Source organism: Chlorocebus sabaeus, chromosome 1 (assembly GCF_047675955.1).
Source record: "Chlorocebus sabaeus isolate Y175 chromosome 1, mChlSab1.0.hap1, whole genome shotgun sequence".
NCBI classification, from domain to species: domain Eukaryota; kingdom Metazoa; phylum Chordata; class Mammalia; order Primates; family Cercopithecidae; genus Chlorocebus; species Chlorocebus sabaeus.
The window spans coordinates 9483882-9504206 of record NC_132904.1 but is presented as its reverse complement, the minus strand read 5'-3'; the positions used below and the strand labels follow the sequence as shown (position 1 = coordinate 9504206).

The window sequence follows — 20325 nt, the reverse complement described above, 5'->3', positions numbered from 1 at the left end:
AGGAGGCTGAGGCAGGGAATTGCTTGAACCCAGGAGGCGGAGGTTGCAGTGAGCCGAGATCGCCCACTGCACTCCAGCCTGGGAGACTTCGTCTCAAAAAAAAAAAAAAGAAGTGGCCTTAGCCTTCTTCAGGTAGCAGTGACCCCCAAAACCTCCGTGCTGCAGGCTCAGGAGGGAAGAGCTGGGTTGGGAGAGGCCGCCACCGGAGGCTGAAAGCAGGATCGATATGCATTTCCTCTGGAAGTCACTGTCCTTCCGGCTGGCAGCAGCACCAGGCCAGGAGGCTGCAAGGCCGAGGAGTGCAGCCCCCGCCCTGAGGCACAAGCCCAGCAGGGCCCTCAGACTGCCCAGGGCCCTCCCTCCCTTCCCCCACAGCCAGCAACTCTGCACTGCCCCCCTCCCTCCCACGATTCCTGCAGTGAGGGCCCTGATACTGGAAGCATATAAGCAGGGGCTGAAAGGCCCCCTGTCCAGCAAGGGAATTTTGGCCATGGGCTGAAGGCTTTGGGTATGCAAGACCACTGGCCCTGCAATTCTCGGGTGCCAAGCCCTACTAGTTTCAAGTTTTAGATGTCCAAGAATCTGGTCTCCTCAAGATCCTAGACCCTCCCCAAGATTCTTATAGTCCAAGGTTTTCTGCTTCTAAGATTCTCTCCCCCAAGATTCCAGACACATGAGAGTCCAGACCTCCCAAGTTTCTCTTGCTACAAAGTTCTAGCTCCCAAGATTGTCCTCCTGTAGAGTATAGCATCCCCTCACCCCACAGGATTCTAGGCACTGATGGTGAAGGTTAATTACACGGGCCTTTTTATTCCATCTGGAAAATACAAATATTCACAAGAGTCTGTACAACCTTAGGGACGCCAGCCCTGGCCCTGCCCTCAGCTGCATGCCACCCTCATATCCCACCCCCAACCCCAGTTTCCTGCCCCAACACCCCCAGGCTTCCTGCTCTGGTTGAAGTCTTTTCTCCAAGGCAGGAATGAGTCCTTGATCCAACCACAGCTAGGAAGAGAAAAACAGGTTTTGAGGAAGACACCCCCCTCAACAACAAGGTAGAAGCCCACCTGGCTTGGGGCCATTTGGATAAAGCACCCATTTCCCTGATACTCCCCACCCCCGCCCCAGCCCTCAGTGGGGAGCTCTGGTGCCTGATGTGGGAGGACTCACCATCTATTACAAGTGGATGTCAAAAACCCCATCCTCCACGGTCTGTACCTCCTCCTCACGGATCTCTGCTGGGAGGGGGATTGCTGTAGAACACACTTCCAGGTCCCTGGGACTTTGGCAACCCTTCTTCCCCTCACCACAGGAGGCGTCCACATCATCCCAGAAGCAAACCCATCCACCAAAAATCAATTCCCTGCATGACCTAACGGCTCAATTTTTTTTTGAGACAGAGTCTCTCTCTGTTGCCCAGACTGGAGTGCAATGGCATGATCTCGGCTCACTGCAACCTCTGCCTCCCAGGTTCAAGCGATTCTCCTGCCTTAGCCTCCCAAGTAGCTGAGATTACAAGCGCCCACCACCACGCCCAGCTAATTTTTGTATTTTTGTACTGTAGAGACGAGGTTTTGCCATGTTGGCCAGGCTGGTCTCCAACTCCTGACCTCAGGTGATCCACCCACCTCAGCCTCCCAAAGTGCTGGGATTACAGGCGTGAGCCACCACGCCCAACCTCAGCCCAATTTTTGAGGCTCTTTTTCTATGTTTTTGTTTTGCCACAGTTTTTTTGCCGCCACAGATTCGTCAGTGCAGTTTGCTTAAATGTCAATTTTGTGTGTATTTCACATTTTAGACCCCAGCACTTCTGGAAAGCTCAATGCAAATGGATTTATCTTTTCCATTTTTGAAGATGTATGCCCTGTGCCTGCCTCTGTTTTTTGAGGACTTATGCCAGCGTAAACAGTTGTGATCAACTACCTTAGACCCCAGTTTAACATAGTTGTTCCGACTGTTCTCAGCAAAATAATCATTTGGCCAATTGTCATTCAGCAAACTGACCTAAAACCATCAAAGACCCCAAGAGAGCTGCCAGGACATTATCAGGGCAAGGGACTTTCCCCAGAAGAGCCTCCAGAATAGCCAAAAAGGGAAAGGCAAGCCAATGGCTCATATAACACCTTCTCCAATCCTTCGTTAATCCCTCCAACAAAATAAGGCTGTAATTGGAATCTTGAAGCCTCTTTCACTATTATACCTCTTTATAAATTAGAGTCTCTCTCCTCAGCCTCAGAAGGTCCAGGGCTCCCTGGCCACTTTCTGGCACCCTTACCTGTCCCTTCTTTATTATCCCACCACAAAAAGAGAATTATGCACTTTGGAATGGCTTCCATCCTGCCTTCTTTGCCCCGATGGCCCTGCACCCCTCCCTCCACAGGCCGGCACAGAATGAGTCCCTCTTACCTGGAGGCCTGGAGCCTCGCCTGCCAGGGCGGGGCAGGGAGAAGCTGAAAGCGCGGTGATGGTGGCTGTGCGTGGGTGAGGGTGAGGGTGCAGACCCCTCCAGGCTTACACTCTGGGCCCTGCGCCGACACTCAACTGACAGGCGATCCTTGCACTGCTTGTGGCAGTTCACACCACAGGCTGGGGGAGGGCAAATGGAGAGTCCAGCCAGGGCCATTGGTCAGAATACCCTCCATCCCATCCCGCAGGCTTGCGCCCCTCCCCAGGAACCTTTGTTCCTGAGCAGCTGCCCCACCAAAATGAGAGTCTCCTTCCAAAGTGTTCTCCTCCTCCTAATTGTCAGTCTATGCCCTCTCCCACGTTCTCTGTTCCTGGGCAGCTGCCTCATCAAAATAAATAGCCTCTTAAAGGCCACTCCGTTCATATCAATCATCTTGCACCTCTGATTTTGTGGGGTTTTGGGGTTTTTTTGTTTTTTGTTTTGTTTTGAGACAGAGCCCGCTCTGTTGCCCAGGCTGGAGTGCAGTGGCGTGATCTCAGCGCACTGCAAACCCAGGTGGAATCACTTGAAACCCAGGTTCAAGCAATTCTCATGCCTCAGCCTCCTGAGTAGCTGGGATTACAGGTGGGTGCCACCACGCCCAGCTACCTTTTGTGTTTTTAGTAGAGGTGGGGTTTCCCTGTGTTGGTCAAGCTGGTCTTTAACTCCTGACCTCAGGTGATCCACCCGCCTCGGCCTCCCAAAGTGCTGGGATTACAGGCGTGAGCCACCGTGCCTGGCCACGCGCCTGCTTTTAAGGTACTTCACTCCTTGGCAATTGCCCCACCAAAATAGTAACTCTCCAAAAAAAAAAAAAAAAACCACTGCCCAGCAGCCCTACCAGTCATTCCATCTCACCTCGGCATTTGAGGCCCTGCTTGTAGATGCCCAGGATCTGCAATAGAGGAGGGGCGGTGGTGGGAGGTGGGATTTAGAGGTGATGATTCTACTTCTTTCTTCTTGAGGGTGGGACTGGGGCTTTAGAGCCCGCCTCAGGGCCAGGGGCAGAACCGCAGTAGGAGAGAGAGACGGAATTAACCAGGTTTTCCAGGCTTGAAAAGGGCTCCGGCAGAGGCGGGGCCAGAAGGGAGGGCGGGGCCGGGGCTGGAGGGGCGTGGCTTGGGCGGTGAGCCGGGAAAGGGGCGCTCACCAGGGCTTTGCAGTGGCGGCAGGCGACCGGGCGCAAGGAGTTGCTCTCCTGGAAGTTGTGTACGAAGCCCATGCGGCCCCCCAGCACAGAGCTGGAGCGCAGGAAATAAGACACCATCTCCTCCCTGCTGATGCAGCCATCCCTGTGGGGAGTTGGGTGGCACCTCAGCTCGGGCCCTCCCCAGGACCATCCACCGCTGGCCTAACCCATCCCACTGTTCCCAGTGTCCTCATGGAACTCCTGATTTTGGACTCCTGGTGCAGAGTAAAGAAAAGGCAGGCAGCCCTGGACTAGGGGTCAGGCAGATGTGGGAAGTGCCGCTAACCAGTGTGTGGTCTTGGGCCAGTCCCTTTCCCTGGGTTCCTTCTCAGAACAGTGGCCTGCCCTGCCCACTTCACACTTGGTTTGCAAACTAAAAGGACTGTGTACTTTCCATGGAACCATCAGCCTCGGGCTCCCGAAGTGTATTGTGTGCAACACCAGTCGGGAGCCCTGAGCAGGGAGAACTCTTTAATGAGTTCTGCGACCAGGAGAGACTGGGAGAAATCGCACCCCTCTCTCTCCTGCATCATCCTGCTGGAAAGACATCTGTAAATCCAGGGTTTCCCACATAACCCAGGGCTTTCCGCGGAAGCCCTTTTTCACCTGTGAATACATTTTAGGGAAAGAATGAGCATGTGTTCTAGACACAGACCTCAGTTCAAATCGCAGCTCTACCTCTCTGCCTCTTGACAATTTGCCAATGAGTAGCCGAGTAATCTCCCTGCCCCTCCGTTTCCTTATCTATAAATGGGTGTAATGATCATTCCTATATTTCATAGGATTTTGGTGAGGATTAAATTAGATAGTGCACGTGAAGTTTTACAACAGTGTCCGCACAGATAGGAGGGTCCTCAGCCACCAAGTGCTTTTCCCATCGGGACTGGCCCTCGCTTGAGACTCCCACCTGCTGTATGAGGGGTCTCATAATGTGTGATCCAGGTGGTCCTTCAAATCAAGGGAGCATTAGGATAACTGGCCATTTAGAAAAAAAATATAGGGGGGCCGGGCGCGATGGCTCATGCCTGTAATCCCAGTACTTTGGGAGGCCGAGACGGGTGGATCACGAGGTCAGGAGATCGAGACCATCCTGGCTAACACGGTGAAACCCCATCTCTACTAAAAATACAAAAAAAAAAAAAAAAAAACTAGCCGGGTGCGGTGGCGGGCGCCTGTAGTCCCAGCAACACAGGAGGCTGAGGCAGGAGAATGGCGCTAACCCGGGAGGCAGAGCTTGCAGTGAGCCAAGACTGCGCCACTGCACTCCAGCCTGGGCGACAGAGCGAGACTCTGTCAAGAAAGAAAGAAAGAGAGAAAGAGAGAAAGAGAGAGAGAGAGAGAGAGAAAGAAAGAAGAAGGAAAGAAAGAAGGAAAGAAGGAAGGAAGGAAGGAAGGAAGGAAGGAAGGAAGGAAGGAAGGAAGGAAGGAAGGAAGGAAGGAAGGGAGGGAGGGAGGGAGGGAGGGAGGAAGAAAGAGAAAGAGAGAGAGAGAAAGAGAGAGAGAGAAAGAGAGAGAGAAAGAAGAAAGAAAGAGAAAGAAAAGAAAGGAAGAAAGGAAGAAAGGAAGGAAGGAAGGGAGGAAGGGAGGAAGGGAGGGAGGGAGGGAGGGAGGGAGGAAGGAAGGAAGGAAGGAAGGAAGGAAGGAAGGAAGGAAGGAAGGAAGGAAGGAAATATAGGGGCCGGGCAGTGGCTCAAGCCTTTAATCCCAGCACTTTGGGAGGCTGAGACGGGCAGATCACGAGGTCAGGAGACCGAGACCATCCTGGCTAACACGGTGAAACCCCGTCTGTACTAAAACAATACAAAAAACTAGCTGGGCGTGGTGGCGGGCGCCTGTAGTCCCAGCTACTCAGGAGGCTGAGGCGGGAGAATGGCGTAAACCCGGGAGTGGAGCTTGCGGTGAGCTGAGATCCCACCACTACACTCCAGCCTGGGCAACAGAGCAAGACTCCGTCTCAAAAAAAAAAAAAAAAAAAAAAATGAAAAAAATACAGGGCCAAACGCAGTGGCTTATGCCTGTAATCCCAGCACTTTGGGAGGCCAGGGCGGGTGGATCACGAGGTCAGGAGTTCGAGACCAGCCTGGCCAACATGACAAAACCCTGTCTCTACTAAAAATACAAAAAATTAGCCAGGCGTGGTGGCAGGCGACTGTAGTCCCAGCTACTCTGGAGGCTGAGGCATGAGAATCACTTGAACCTGGGAGGTGGAGGTTGCAGCAAACCAAGATCATGCCACTGCACTCCACCCTGGATGACACAGCAAGAGACCCTGTCTCAAAAAAAAAAAAAAGATACAAGATAATAATTTTATAATCTTGAGAGGCTGAGGGCCTTTCTACACAGAACACAAATCCGAGAAGCCAGAAAGGAAAAGACTGACATACTGAGCACACAAAAGTTTTTAAATTTTATGTGAAAAAAGACAATATAAATGACAGACAGGGAGAAAATATTTGCAAACACATTCAACAGCAAAGGGTTAATATCCATTAACAGAGATTCTAAAAATCAATGAGAAAAAGACCAACAAACCCAGTAGAATAATAGACAAGGAATCTGAACAGGCAATTGACAGAAGAAATAAATGGCCAATAGACATATGAAAAGATACCCTACCCCCATTAGTATTAAAGAAATGCAAATTTAACCAAGATACCACTTGCCAATGAGACTGGCAAAATTGTGAAGCTTTTTATAGCATCCACTGTTGGCGAGGAAGTTGGGAAGCAGGCACTCGTACACTGCCGATGGGGGTGCAAACTGGTACAACCTTGTCTGAGGTCAGTTTGGCAGTCTCTCTCCTAATTTAGAATGTGCATATCTTTTGATCCAATTATCCCACTTCTAGGAATTTCTCCTACAGAAATACTGGCCTGAGTGGATCAGTAAAAGGACATTCACGGCAGCCTGGCGTAGAATCGTCATGAAAAACTGGAACAGTCTAACTGTCCATCAGCAGGAGGATGGTTAGGGAAATGATAGACTAACCGGACAGTGGAATACTGTGCAGCTGTTCTAATGAATGAGGCAGTTCTACATGAATCCACATGGAAAGATGTCTGTGATCAAGGGTTAAGTGGAAAACAAGCATGAAGACGGAAAAAAAGCAAAAAGCAAGGCATGCAGTTCTGTCAAGATGGTGATTTTTAGGCTGGGTACACAGTGGCTCATGCCTGTAATCCCAGCACTTTGGGAGGATGAGGTAGGCAGATCACCTGAGGTGGGTAGATCACCTGAGGTGAGATCAGGAGTTCGAGACCAGCCTGGCCAACATGGTAAAATCCTGTATCTACTAAAAATACAAAAATTAGGCGAGGCGCGGTAGCTCACACCTGTAATCCCAGCACTTTGGGAGGCCAAGGCGGGTGGATCACCTGAGGTCAGGAGTTCAAGACCAGCCTGCCCAACATGGTGAAACTCCATCTCTACTAAAAATACAAAACTAGCCAGGCATGATGGCAGGCACCTGTAATCCCAGCTACTCGGGAGGCTGACAGGAGAATCGCTTGAACCTGGAAGGCGGAGGTTGCAGTGAGCCAAGATTGTGCCACTGTACCCTAGCCTGGGCAACAAAGAGTGAAACTCCATCTCAGAAAAAAGAAAAAGAAAGAAAGAAAGAAAATTAGCCAGGTCTGGTGGCACGGTGCCTGTAATCTCAGATACTCAGGAGGCTGAGGCAAGAGAATTACTTGAACCTGGGAGGCAGAGGTTGCAGTGAGCCAAGATCACGCCATTGCACTCTAGCCTGAGCGACAGAGCAAGACTCTGTCTCAAAAAAAAAGAGGGTGATTAAAAAAAAAAAGAAAGAAGAAAGAGAACCCCACTACTACAAGTACCTAGATGCTGCATAAAGATATATCAACTATTGCTGTAAATGCATAGATAATTTTGTAAAAAAGAAATGGAAACCCCCAAGTTCCAGAAACCAAGAGGGAGCTTTACAATGACGCAGAGAGTTGGGCCCGGTCTCCCTCCTGCTAAACCAGGTGCTAGGTTTTGATACCCAACCAAGGCTTCCCCCTCACCAACACACACATACACACACACACACACACACACGCACACATACACGGCCTGGGGCCTGCAAGAGGTGGAGGGTTAAAGCTGAGAGCGCTGCATGAAGCCGAGGCCTCCATCATCTCAAAGGGTCATCCTCACTGAAAAGGTGGTCTAGATAAAAATCCGCCCACCAACCCAGGGAGAAAACATGGAGCTTAACTACCTCTGCCTAAACTCTGGGAGAAGAAATAAAGCAGCTACGGTAAAAGCCACAAGCAGAATTGGATTTATACTCTAATCCTGTTTGTCCATGAAACAGACACCAAACAAACAAAATCTCTATCAATGTGCACATGCCTGGGAAAAGAAGACTGGAAGAACCCACATACTGCTAAGCTTAATATTGTCAACAGTGTTTAATCATGGCAACTTCTACCAGCGGAAAAGGAAAGAGGGGACTTTCATTTCTTCCTTTTTTTTTTTTTTTTTTTTTGATGGGCGTGGTCTCGCTCAGTCACCCAGGCTGAAGTGCAGTGGTGTGATCATAGCTCACTGCAGTCTCAACCTCCTGGGCTCAAGGGATCCCCCTGCCTCAGCCTTCTGAGTAGCTGGGACTACAGGCACGCACCACCCACGCCCAAAAAAAATCTTTTTAGGCTGGGAGCAGTAGCTCATGCATGTAGTCCTAGCACTTTGGGAGGCCGAGGCAGGTGGATCACTTGAGGTCACAAGTTTGAGAGCAGGTTGGCCAACATGGTAAAACCCCATCTCTGCTAAAAATACAAAAATTAGCCAGGTGCGTGGTACATGCCTGTCATCCCAGCTACTTGGGAAGCTGAGGCAGGAGAATCACTTGAACCCAGGAGGTGGAGGTTGCAGTGAGCCAAGATTGTGCCACTGCACTCCAGCCTGGGCAACAGAGTGAGACTCTGTCTCCAAAAACAACAACAAAAAAAATTAATTTTTGTAGAGACAGGGTCTTAATATGTTGCCCAGGCTGGGCTCGAACTCCTGGCCTGAATTGATCCTGCCACCTTAGTCTCCCAAAGTGCTAGGATTACAGGCATGAGCCACTGCGCCTGGCCTCTCATTTCTTACTTTAAACACTTTGTTCACTATAAAATTACTTTACTACCTAGATTTTATTTTACCATGGATTTTTGTAATGTGGAAATAAAAAACAACAGATTTTTGAAATACAGGTAACATTAAAAAATAAATCGACGTGAGATGGACTGTAAATTTTGAATGGAGTTTTGTCTGCTCAGCAAAAATAGGGCATGAATCTGGCTGCAGGGGGCATGTTTCAGCTACTTCAGAGAACCAGCTGTTTTTCCAAATTGTCAGCATATAAACTGTTGATAAGCAAATGGGTACCACTAATTATAAACTTTTCTTATCTATTCATTAAAACAGGCTATCCAGGAGTTCAACTTGCCCACACTTCTTGACAGCTGTGAGCTCCACAAATAAAGCAGCACTTCTGTAGCCACTGTCCCCAGGCCACAGTCTTTGCAAGACTCAGGTGGAGCCCCCCATCTGTCTGAACTCATGAGATACCACTGCACCTCCACAGCTGACAGCCTCTCCTCCCCACAAAAGCAAGTGCCCCTTCCCACACTGGCAGCTTCCCAGGCCAAGACGGTCTGGTTTAGTGACCTTATCTTGCACACAAGAAACTGAAGCCCAGGCGGAAGTGGGCTAGGTTGCCTTCCCTCTCCCCCAGGCCCCCAGCCCTCCTCACTGGTTCTGGTCGAGGTCCCCAAAGGCGCTGAGGTAAGGGAAGTTCCCACGGATGATCTGGAATTCTTCCTGTGAGATGTGGCCATCCCCATCGACGTCAAAGTTCCGGAACACAGACTGGGGCATACAGAGGGACACACAGAGCCGGGAGAGGGGAGAGTAAAGGGGACATCAGGTCCTGTCCCTTCCCACATTCCCAGTCCATTTGATGAGGTGTGTCTCAGAGAGGTCTCTGACACTGCCCCTGTTCCATAGCCCCGCCCCCACCCTACCCATGGGCACCTCAGCCCTGTGCAGATGGCCTGCCAGGCCCTGTGACTCCTGGGGGCTTAGTGCTGGGTCTTGAACAGGACACTCATGCTGGCTTCCAGGGCAGTGCTCCGGCAAACTGGCCTCTCCCCACACACTGCTCAGGCTCCGCAGGAGCTCACCTCCACCATCTTCTCGATGTGCTCCACCACGAGGGCCTGATCCAGCTTAGGTTTGGCAGCCGAGGTCCACTCCTCCAGCACCGGGGGCCGAGGTGGTGGGGTGCAACTCGTGGGGCTGGTTGGCTATGGAAATGGTCAGGCCTAAGCTAGGGCCAGAGGCAGGGGGAGCCCAGAGCCCAGGGGAACAGAGAGGGGAATCCCTGGGAGAGGGAAGTCTGCTCAACACTGTGCCCTGCCCCCAGGATGCCTCTGTCCTACAAGAAGGATGGTGAGGTGGCTGCTAAGATCTCTTCCTGTCCTCACATCCTGGGATTCTCAGGAGGGAGGGGCAGAGTGGAGAGGAGAGAGTACCCCCTCACCGAGGACTTGGAGCGCGGCTCCCGCTGCAGGGACAGTTGGTACAGCTCATCCTCCGTCTGATACTGATCCAGAGACACCTGGGACATACAGGTCTGATCACACCCACTGGCCCCTGCCCATGGCCACAGAGCCCAGGGTCTCCACCTAGAGGCCACAGCTCAGCCCAGAGCTTGGGTCAGAAGCTAGACTCAGGACAAAGCCTGGCTTAGAACACAGCACAGCCACCCCACGCTGTCCCAGTGCACAGATCAAACCACAGCATGGCCCCAAACCTTGAACATGACATATTGCCAAGATGTCAGGGAAGAAGCTAGGTCAGAACCCAGCCGCAAGCTCTGCTTTCAACCCTGATCCCATCCAGAGTACAAAAGCAGCTAAGAATCCACTCCAAACCCTAACACCTAAGCCCCAGCCCAATGTCTAGAACCTAGTCTGGATCTAAACCAGAACCCAACTCCCACCCTAGACCCCAAGACCAAGTGCAAAGCCAAGCCCAGAACTTCACTCCCAGCCCAGGGCCATGCTTAGAAACCACCCCTGCCCGCAGAACGCAGAGCTTGGCCCAGCCCTAGAACACAACCCACTGCCAGAACTCAAACCGGGACCCAGGCCCAGTTCAAACTGCCCACAGTCCACATGCCAGCCTGGAGACCAGACCTCAGTCCACAGCCCCAGCCAGAGCCTGGACCCCTCCTCAGCATCCACTCCAAACCCCAGAGCCCATGCTAGATCTCAGTTCCCTGGTCAGAACCCAGAGCCCCAGGCCACACCCACCGCCGGGACCCGGGGAAACTGTCAACCCCTGGTGCCCAGCTCCCCACCTCCCTGCCCCCTGCTCCTCACCGTAAGCAGGCTCAGCAGGTCGGGGTTGGCCTGTACTGGTGGCCGCAGGCTGGTCACCATGGCCAGCTCCTCCAGGATGCTAAAGAGCTGCTTCATCTTGGCCCCGTTGAGCCGGGTCCGGGCTGGGTCCAGCCAGTCAGGCAGTGCCAGCTGCAAGGCCACCAGGTCCTTGAGGTGCACACCCAGGATAGGGAAGCGGAAGCCCACACAGGCTGCCAGCCGGCGCCGGTAGTTGCCATAGTTGCCTGTCGCCGTCACTAGTTCTGTGAGACCCTCCCAGAGCTGGGGGACAAAGGGCAGAGGGGTCATACCCCCACAACTATCCTCCCTATCTCAGCCCTGGAAATGTAGGAGTGAGTGAGGAGGAGTCAGGGTCAGGGACAGGTGAAAGAGTAAAATTCTCCCTTACTGTCCCCCAGGACCGGCTCTCTCAGCCCCTGGGGATTGAATTCATTGCCATTAATTCGAGGCAATACTCACTGCCAAAAGCACCACACCTTTAAACCAGGCCTGGACGCAGAGTATCATCAACATTTAACAGGAGAATCAGAGGCTCAGGGAGGCAAGGCAGCACAGGACAATGACCTGGAAGAATGTACTCAATCGCCCCGTCCAAACAGCAAAAACTGGAAAAACCAGCCGGGCGCAGTGGCTCACGCCTGTAATCCCAGCACTTTGGGAGGCCAAGGCAGGCGGCTCATGAGGTCAAGAGATGGAGACCATCCTGGCCAACATGGTGAAACCTCGTCTCTACTAAAAAAATACAAAAATTAGCCGGGTGTGGTGGTGCATACCTGTAGTCCCAGCTACTTGGGAGGCTGAGGCAGGAGAATCGCTTGAACCCAGGAGGAGGTTAGAGTGAGCCAAATTAGTGCCACTGCACTCCAGCCTGGCGATACAGCAAGACTCCGTCTCAAGAAAAAAAAAAGGAAAGGAAAGGAAAAACCCCAACATTCAACATAGAATCAATACATAAACTGGGATAGGCTGGGCGCGGTGGCTCACGTCTGTAATCCCAGCACTTTGGGAGGCTAAAGCAGGTGGATTGCCTGAGCTCAGGAGTTCAAGACCAGCCTCAGCAACATGGTGAAACCCTGTCTCTACAAAAAGTTGGCCAGATAATCTCAGCTACTCAGGAGGCTGAGGCACGAGAATCACTTGAACCCAGGAGGCGGAGGTTGCAGTGATCTGAGGTCTCGCCACTGCACTCCAGCCTGGATGACAGAGAGAGACTCCATCTCAAAAAAATGAATAAATGAATTGGGGTAGACATACAATAAAATATTATATGGCAATGAAAATGAAAAAACAATTGTTTCACATAACAGAATGAAAACACTCTCAGAACCATGTGGAATGAAAGAAGCAAGACATAAAATAACACAAACAACATTCCATTCATAGAAAGTTCAAAACAGACAACAAAAAGCCCCACATTGTTTTGGACCGCATACCTACGTGGTGAAGCTATAAAGAAAAGCAAGATCATCATTGCAAAAGCCGTGGGAAGGGAGTTATGCTGTAAAGTGTTGGGCACTTGGGAGCCTGGCAAGGTTCTATTTCCCAACCTGGGCAGTAGTTACACAGCGTTTTCTGTACAATTTTTCTTTAAACGATTCATATGTTTGTATATACTGTTTTGTTTTTTTTTAGACGGAGTCTCACTCTGTCGCCCAGGCTGGAGTGCAGTGGCACGATCTTGGCTCACTGCAACCTCCGCCTCCCAAGTTCAAGCAATTCTCCTCCTGCCTCAGCATCCCAAGTAGCTGGGATTACAGGCACCCACCACCATGCCTGGCTAATTTTTGTATTTTAGTAGAGATGGGGTTTCACCATGTTGGCCAGGCTGGTCTCAAACTCCTGACCTCACATGATCTGCCCACCTCAGCTTCCCAAAGTGCTGGGATTAGAGGTGTGAGCCACCACACCCAGTCTCATAAGTTTTTATATACTTTTTTATATGTGTATTACTCAATACTTCAAAAACAATAATAAATGAAGGACAAGGAAAAGAAGAAAGTACAAGTGGCAAGGCATAATGGCTCACACCATAATCTCAGCACTTTGGGAGGCCAAGGTAGGTGGATCACTTGAGCCCAGGAGTTCAAGACCAGCCTGGGCAACATGGCAAAACCCCATCTCTATCAAAAAAAAAAAAAAAATTAATAATAATATAAAAATTAGCCAGGCATAGTGGCGTACACTATAGTCCCAGCTACTCAGGAGGCTGAGGTGGGAGGATCAATTGAGCTCAGGAGTTCAAGGCTGCAGTGAGTTTGTGATTGCACCACTGAACTCCAGTCTGGACAACAGAGAGAGACTCTGTCTTAAAAAAAAAAAAAGGGCCGGGCGCGGTGGCTCAAGCCTGTAATCCTAGCACTTTGGGAGGCCGAGACGGGCGGATCACGAGGTCAGGAGATCGAGACCATCCTGGCTAACATGGTGAAACCCCGTCTCTACTAAAAAATACAAAAAACTAGCCGGGCGCGGTGGCGGGCGCCTGTAGTCCCAGCTACTCGGGAGGCTGAGGCAGGAGAATGGCGTGAACCCGGGAGGCGGAGCTTGCAGTGAGCTGAGATCGGCCACTGCACTCCAGCCTGGGCGACAGAGCGAGACTCCGTCTCAAAAAAAAAAAAAAAAAAAAAAAAAAAAAGTACTAGTTTTGGGGTCCATGACGACCTATGAGCCCCCAGTCTGCTGTTGCCATTGTGCAAACTGGGAAAAGCACTTAACCCCTCTGGGCCTCCATATCCGTATCTGTCAAATGAGGACAGTTGTGCCCAGCCCCCAGTGCTGCTGGGAGGACCCAGTGAAGACAGATCTGGGAAGCACCTGCCCCTCCCTAGTCCCAGGCACCTTGATGGTCTCAGAGCTAACGTGGCTGTGGGTCTCCTTGAGGCGGGAGATGGAGCTGTGGCTCAGGCCCCCGACCACTGCCATCAGCGTGTTGAAGTTCTGCAGCTGCAGCAGCTTCTGGAAGGCAAATGGGGAGGCAGAGGCAGGGAGTCACTGAGTGGGCCCAGAATTTGGCCCAGCCTTTCTGGAGAGAAGGCAGTGGGTTAGGGGAAGGGAAGGGTTGGCCTGACCAGCATGTGGGGAGGTTGGGAGACACAGGGAGGGAGGGACAGGCACCTCTGCCACGTGGACAAAGTGTGTGATGACCAGGGCCCGCTGTGGGGCTGTAGGTTTGCTGAGGATCATGAGCTGCACCCACTGCGAGACGCTGTTGAAGAGGGAGATGAACCGCTCCAGGACGGGGTTGTCCACAGTGCAGCCGTGAGTCACAAAACTGTGATAGTCCTGAAACTGGGGGCAGGAGGAGTGGCCTCAGCACCTTGCCAGCCTCTCCCCTCACTGATGGCCACTCCTCCTCACTCTCCAGCTGACCTTCAGTGGTTGCACTGAAACCCCTGATGCACCCTGTGACCCAGCCTACCCCAGGGACCCTGCCCCTCCTAGAACCCCCTTCCAGCCCACATTGGACCACTGCCCCCACCCTCGGGCCGCACCAGGATCTTGCAGAAGGAGCGATACTCCAAGTAGGTGAGATGCTCCGCCAGCTCCATGGGCTCCAGGTGGTCAAACAACAAGGACATCTTGCGCTTTTTCTGTCCCACAGGGTTCCGCTGAGTCACCTGCCGCTTCCACTTGTAGGTAGGGCTGGGGGGGCAGGAGTAGTGAGCCCTTTGCTGGACACTCACATGCCTCGTGGCCCCCCACTCACACAGACACACCATTCACACTGTGAGGACCTACACAATGCGAGGCACTGTCCTAGGCACGAATGTTCCCAGTCCCAGCAACTCCTCCATATCTCCCCCAACCCCATCATGCATTCAACACACGTTTATGAACAACGTACTCTGTGCCAGGCACTGTGCTAGGCGCTGGGAATACAGAGATGAGTAAGACACGGTTCCTGCCCTCGAGGAGCTCACAGTCTACTGAGGGAGACAGACACAGAAACACATGATCACAAAACAGCGTGACACATGTACAGAGGTCTTTGTACAGGAGTCTGTACAAAGTGCCATGGAGAACAGAGGAGGGAATGACAAATTCTACCCTGGAAGAGCCCTGAACCCTCAGAGCCCGTGGAGACTTCATGCCTGAGCTGAGTCTTGGTAACACGGAGGAGGCAGCAAGGGGATGATATGAGCAGAACACCATGGTGGGAAAGGACTCGGGAGCTCAGCTGACGGGGAGGCAACCCAACGCAGCTACAGGAGGAGGTGTGTGGGATGGGCGGTGGCAGTGGAAGATGAGGCAGGAACGCCAAGCTGCCCAAAGAAGGCATATTGAAGGCAATAGGGAGCCATGGAAGGTTTTTAAGCGAGAGAGTGACATGACCCTCACTCATTCAGTTCAACAGACATTTATTAAGCACAGATGGTATAGGATACTGAGTGCCCCCCCAGCCCTCTGTACTCCCCCCACGCACACGCTGTCTATGTCGATGAGGCTGCTGTGCCGCCGGTTCCCTTCTTGGTCTAGCAGAGCCTTCAGCTCCTTGATCTGCTCAGCCAGCTCCGGGTTCAAGTCAAACTCCGCCGGGAAGGCAGAGATCCAGTACCTGGAGGAGAGGGGAGTCACCCAAGACAGCCCTTCCCCCACCATCACCCAGCAGGCTGCAAGAAGCTATTTGAGATTGTAGTCACCCAAGGAAAAAGAGCCTTAAACTATGGTTCCAGCTCTTTCCTTCTCCAAGTGTACATTAGACCCTTTAGACAACCACCTGCACTGCACAGAAAAGAAAATTAAGGCCCAGACCCAGGAAGGGGTGGGCCTGTGGCAGCACAGCCCACCCAGACAAACCAGGGTTCAAACCCACTCCCAGAAGCAGCGCCCTGCCCCCTCCTCCAGGCCAGCCTGAAGCCAGAGAGAAGGGAGAAAGGGGAGGGGTCAGAGCCCCAGGGGAAAGACTCACCTGACCAGGTGGCACGTTTTCACCTGCAGGGAATTGGAGTTGTCTTTCCGGGATTGTTGGTAGGTGAAGGAGAGAGTTAAGGAGGCCGCTTAACTCTAAAAAGGGAGGCCCGAGGGGAGGGAGGCTGGGGGCGGGGCCTGGTTCTAGGAGACACGTTCTAGGGATGGGGCCTGCGCTCTGCGGGAATGCTGGGGGTGAGACCTGCGCTCTGGGAAGGGTTGGAGGTGGGGGTGGAGGACTAGGTGCTGAGGGAGGCTGAGAGCACAGCCTGGCCTCTGGGAGAGAGAGATGCACAGGGCGGACCGAGGCCTGGAACAGGGGCAGGCCCTAGACTCTAGGGAGGAGGAGGGCAAGGCCTCGGCTGGGGACAGAGGCTGGGGACAGGGCCGAGTCACCAGGAGCAAGGAGGGGACAGAGCCTAAGCCCTGGTTGGAGGCTGGGGCGACGCCTGAGCGCTGGGAGCCGCCTATGCTTAGGAGCCAGGCTCATTCTGCGCCTGGGCTGGGCAGAGGGGCTGCGCATGGGCTCCGACGGCGGGGGTCTTGGCAAGGCGGGCGAAGGATATATGTGGAGCAGCTTGGCCGCCAGCTGAGAGGAGGGGATGTACCAGGGGTGCATCATGAGGAACATGCGCACCAGCTGCGGGTCCCGTACCTTCCCGGAGTCATCTGACTCCGAAGGGTCAAAGACAGGCGGCTGAGCTGGGTCCGCAGCGACCATGCCTCACCACCACCCCGCAGCCCGCTGGGTATCGGCCCTTCGGGTGCATGCTCGACCCCGCCCACCTCCTGCTTGCCCAGGACTCCGAGAGCAGGAGGCTAATTAGAGAGGAAAGGTGGGGTGGGCGAGGGATAGACAGGCCCTGAGGACGGGAGGAGAGGAGCGCCCGAGCCGCCCATCGTCCGGAGGGGAACCAGCTGGGGCGGAAGGAGCCTGGGTTCCCAGGGGTCAAGAATCCAGAGGTCATTTCCTGAGCGCTTGGGGGAAGGGGCACCCCTTCACCAGATAAGCCGCCCCCCATTAGCCGGAAACAGCTCCCAGGCCAGAGATAGAGAGTTCCTCCGGATTCCCCAGGAGACAGATAATGCCCCTCAAGTGTCAGAGTCAGGGACCGGGCTCTCCCTTCGCCGCCGCTGGCGAAGGCTAGAGAAGGGAAACCTCATCTGTCTGAAGGGCGTGCATCTCTCTGCCCTGCGATGCAGAGGAGGCTTTAGTTAAAGAGACTGCACGCTGCGGAGCTGGGTGGGTGCGGGTCAGGGCTGTGCCCTGGATGGTGCCTGGGAGGCAGGGACCCGGGCTCAGACTCGGGGCTGGGCTCAGGCTCCGTGTGCCCTCCCGAGCCACTCACCGAAGGCTTCGATGCACCCGCGGAGCAGCTCCTCCACCGTGCAGCCCTTGTCCAGGTCCAGAGTGCCCGCCATGGCCGCCAGCGCGGGGTGGGCTGGGCTCAGACTGCGCTCCGGGAGCCTCCCACCGGTCTCGGACCGAACCCCTGTCCCGGGAGAGGCAGATCCGGAGTCTGCGGAGGCGCGGGCGGGGGGAGCGGCCCCGCGGGCAGAAACGGGGCGGGGCGGGCACGCCCCCTGCTGGGCAGGGGCGGAGTTGTCCGCCGCGGCCACTCCCGGGGTTAAACGGTCTGGCCCGGGATGGTGCAACCCGCCAGTTGGGAAATGGACCCGCGGACAGGCTTCCGGCCCACCCTCGGAGTCGCGGGAGGGCCGAGGGGCTTCACGAGGACGGGGAAGCCAGGATCCCAGGACTGGCTGGCGCCCAGCCCCCGCAGGCTCCCTTCTCCTCGCGTCCTCTCCCCAGAGGCACCTGCAGCACCCCGCAGCTCGGCTCTGCGCCCCTCCCGCTTCCCTCCCTCCACAGCCTCCCTTCCCCCGCAGGGTTATTTTGGGAACCCGGAGCCTGAGGGGACCTCGGAGGAATTTCTCCCTGGTATGGGAGGGGGGAGGAGAGAACCCAGGCGTCCTGCCCGCCTCCCCTCTTCCCGAGCGCCCGGGAAGGCGAGGCGGGGCTGCGGTAGCCCCCAGGGGCCTGCCCTAGGGGAGGCGGACTGGATCGGAGAGGAACATTCCTGGGGCGGGGGGAGACCGCTGCGGCCCGGAGGCGTCAACGGGAAGCCTGAGCCTGGGAACTGAGCGCTCCCAGGCCACCTCCGCAAAGATCCCAGGGGTCACGGCTCAGCTCATCCACAGGCCCTCTTCCTCCCTATCCCCGGCTCCTGACCCCGGCCCTGGCCCCACACAGGCGAACTGTGAGCGCGCACGGAGCAGGGTGTCCAGAGGAGGGCGCTCGCGCCGGGGGTGGCCGGTGGGTGCATGACACCATTAGCAACTCCGGTCACTGGTCATACGCACCCTGGGGCAAACACTCCACACCCAAGTTATTCGTCGGAGGCCGGGGACCTACATGGAGGTGCAGGCGCCCGCACTTACACGCACCGGGCCACAGGCACCAGCCTCCCATCCTCCGTCTCTCACACACAATGGTACCCACACCCCGTGCACACCTGCACGAAGGAACCCTCAGGCACACATACCCGGTTCGTCTACCCCAGAATGCAAACCCGTGGACGAGGTCGCCTCCTGGACCTGCTGTTCACTTGAGCCAGGCCAGCCTCGAGTCCCGCGGCCACACAGGCGCTGACATCCTCACACGTGTGCACACACGCAAGGCAGTGCTTCTCCACGCATGTACACTCCCACACACATGCACACACCCCCATGGGTGCGCACGCCCATTCCGTCGCCCCCCTCCCATCTGCGATGCAGGGCCCGCCCTGCGGTCCCAGCGCCCTGATTCCCTTCACTCCCAGATTTTGGCAGAGCCTTGCCCCACGGAAAGGTACCGCGGCCCTACACATACTCCCCCAGGCTGGAGGACGGGGGAGCTCCTGTACGGAGTTCTCAGGCGGACTTTTCCTAGAAGCCACCCAGAGCCGTCCCCGCCTGGCTGTGCCGCCTCCTCGTGTGACCTTGAGAATCACTTGGCCTCTCGGAGCCTCAATTTTCGCATCTGTCAAATGGGGGTTCGCGGGGGAGGGCCCCGATGGAACGTGGCTAGGAAAAGCCAGATGCGCAGGGGAGGTCCTCCGCCCTCTGGGGATCCAGGGCGCCTTAGCTCTCGTGGCCGCTGCCCCCTCTCCCCGACCCGGGTCGCAGACTCCCCACCCGCCCGCCGACCCCAGCCCGCCCGCGCCACCCTGGGGGGGTCCCTGGGGGCTGTGCCCTCTTCTGCCTAGCGCCCGGCGCGCGCTCGCTCACTCACTCTTGGGACCTGCCGCAAGGAGCCCGCACCGGCCCGGCCGGCCCCACCTCCGTGCGCTTCCGCCCGCCAGCCTCGCTGCGGCTGCGGCTCCCGCCCGCTCTCCGCGCCGCGGCCCCGCTCCCCGCCGCCCCGCCCCCGCCCCCGCGCCGGGCCGCCCCCTCGCCCCTCCGCCCCTGCGCCGGCCTCCGCACCGCCGGCTGCGCCACCCCCACTGGGGGCTCCCTCTTGCCCCGCACGCGGCGGTCCCTGCGGCAGCTTAACCCCTCCCCTGCCGCGCCGCCCGGGAGGCCAGGGCCGCGGGTGGGGGCTGCGCCATTGGCTGCCCCGAGGGTGGGCGAGCGCAGGCCCCGCCGCCCGGGACGCGGAGGGGGGACCGAAACGAAGAGCCCCTCCCTCAACCCCAGACGCCCCAGTGCCCCCCGCCCTGCCTGGGTGTCGGGCGGAGGAAGCCGGGAGGGGCAGGAAGCGGACTGCGGTGGGGAAGGGGCGCCCCGCCCAGCCCCCAGCCCGGGTTCCTGTTTTCGAGACAAACCGTTCCCACGGGGCTAACCCGGCCCGGGACCCGGCGTCTTCCTGCAGGCAGCGGGAGGCACAGGCCTAGTGGAGGTCGGGGGCGTGGGGAGAGCGGGTCCTTGAGATAGTCTGGGGGAGGGGCTAGGACAAGATGGGAATATTTTGGGGAGAAGGGCCTGTGGGGAGCGAGGAATGAAATTGTGGCTACCTGGAGACGTGGCCTTGATGTCTGGGCATGGGGGCGGGGGGCCCAGTTCACACAGGAGGAACGGGGCCCCGGAAGCCTGGCTTCCCACAGGGCCGAATGGAAAGGGGCAGCCGCATGTGGCGGTGGGTTCTCCACAGCCTGGAGACTGGGGGCCTGGATGCCTGGCCAGCAGGGAGGAACTTGGGAGGGGCAGCCGCAGGCGGTTGGGGTCCCCGCTAGCCGGGCCTAGGAGAGCGGGTAACGGTTTCCGGCCATTTGGCTTCACACACTCACTATGAAACCACCGACCCCAAACCTCCCTTCCGAGGCGTGCCCCTCCCAGCCTCGGGGCGGGGGAACCAGGACCGCCCCCGCACCTCAGTCTTGATAATGTAAGACCTAGAAACAGGCCCT

The 20325-nt window shown here is 55.6% G+C and overlaps 1 protein-coding gene across 7 annotated transcripts; it reads right to left on the bottom strand.

The window, feature by feature from the left end:
• Positions 1-784: 784 nt before the first annotated feature.
• On the bottom strand, positions 785-19923 carry RASGRP2 (RAS guanyl releasing protein 2). 7 transcript variants are annotated; one of them, XM_073014945.1, is made up of 18 exons: positions 19212-19301; positions 18810-18959; positions 17287-17430; positions 16504-16606; positions 15939-16001; positions 15453-15584; positions 14521-14671; positions 14144-14317; positions 13868-13984; positions 11012-11293; positions 10168-10245; positions 9809-9931; positions 9379-9494; positions 3597-3738; positions 3305-3341; positions 2407-2586; positions 1171-1238; positions 785-1005 (listed from the first exon to the last, which is right to left on the bottom strand). In XM_073014945.1, the coding sequence occupies exons 3-17, from the start codon at positions 17357-17359 to the stop codon at positions 1177-1179; spliced, it is 1833 nt and encodes a 610-aa protein (XP_072871046.1). In that variant the 5' UTR covers positions 17360-17430; positions 18810-18959; positions 19212-19301; the 3' UTR covers positions 785-1005; positions 1171-1176. The 7 variants fall into 7 exon arrangements, with proteins under 7 accessions (XP_072871046.1, XP_072871044.1, XP_072871040.1 ...); XM_073014943.1 differs by lacking the exons at positions 18810-18959; positions 19212-19301 and adding an exon at positions 19744-19923 and having other exon boundaries at positions 1171-1235; XM_073014939.1 differs by lacking the exons at positions 18810-18959; positions 19212-19301 and adding an exon at positions 19744-19846.
• Positions 19924-20325: the final 402 nt, after the last annotated feature.

Coding starts and splice junctions, on each gene's coding strand:
- RASGRP2 (XM_073014939.1), bottom strand. CDS start 17,359: ATGGCGGGCACTCTGGACCTGGACAAGGGCTGCACGGTGGAGGAGCTG. Junction 13,985..14,143: donor ACTTTGTCCACGTGGCAGAG/GTGCCTGTCCCT, acceptor TTTGCCTTCCAG/AAGCTGCTGCAGCTGCAGAA. Junction 9,932..10,167: donor AGCCGCGCTCCAAGTCCTCG/GTGAGGGGGTAC, acceptor CCATTTCCATAG/CCAACCAGCCCCACGAGTTG.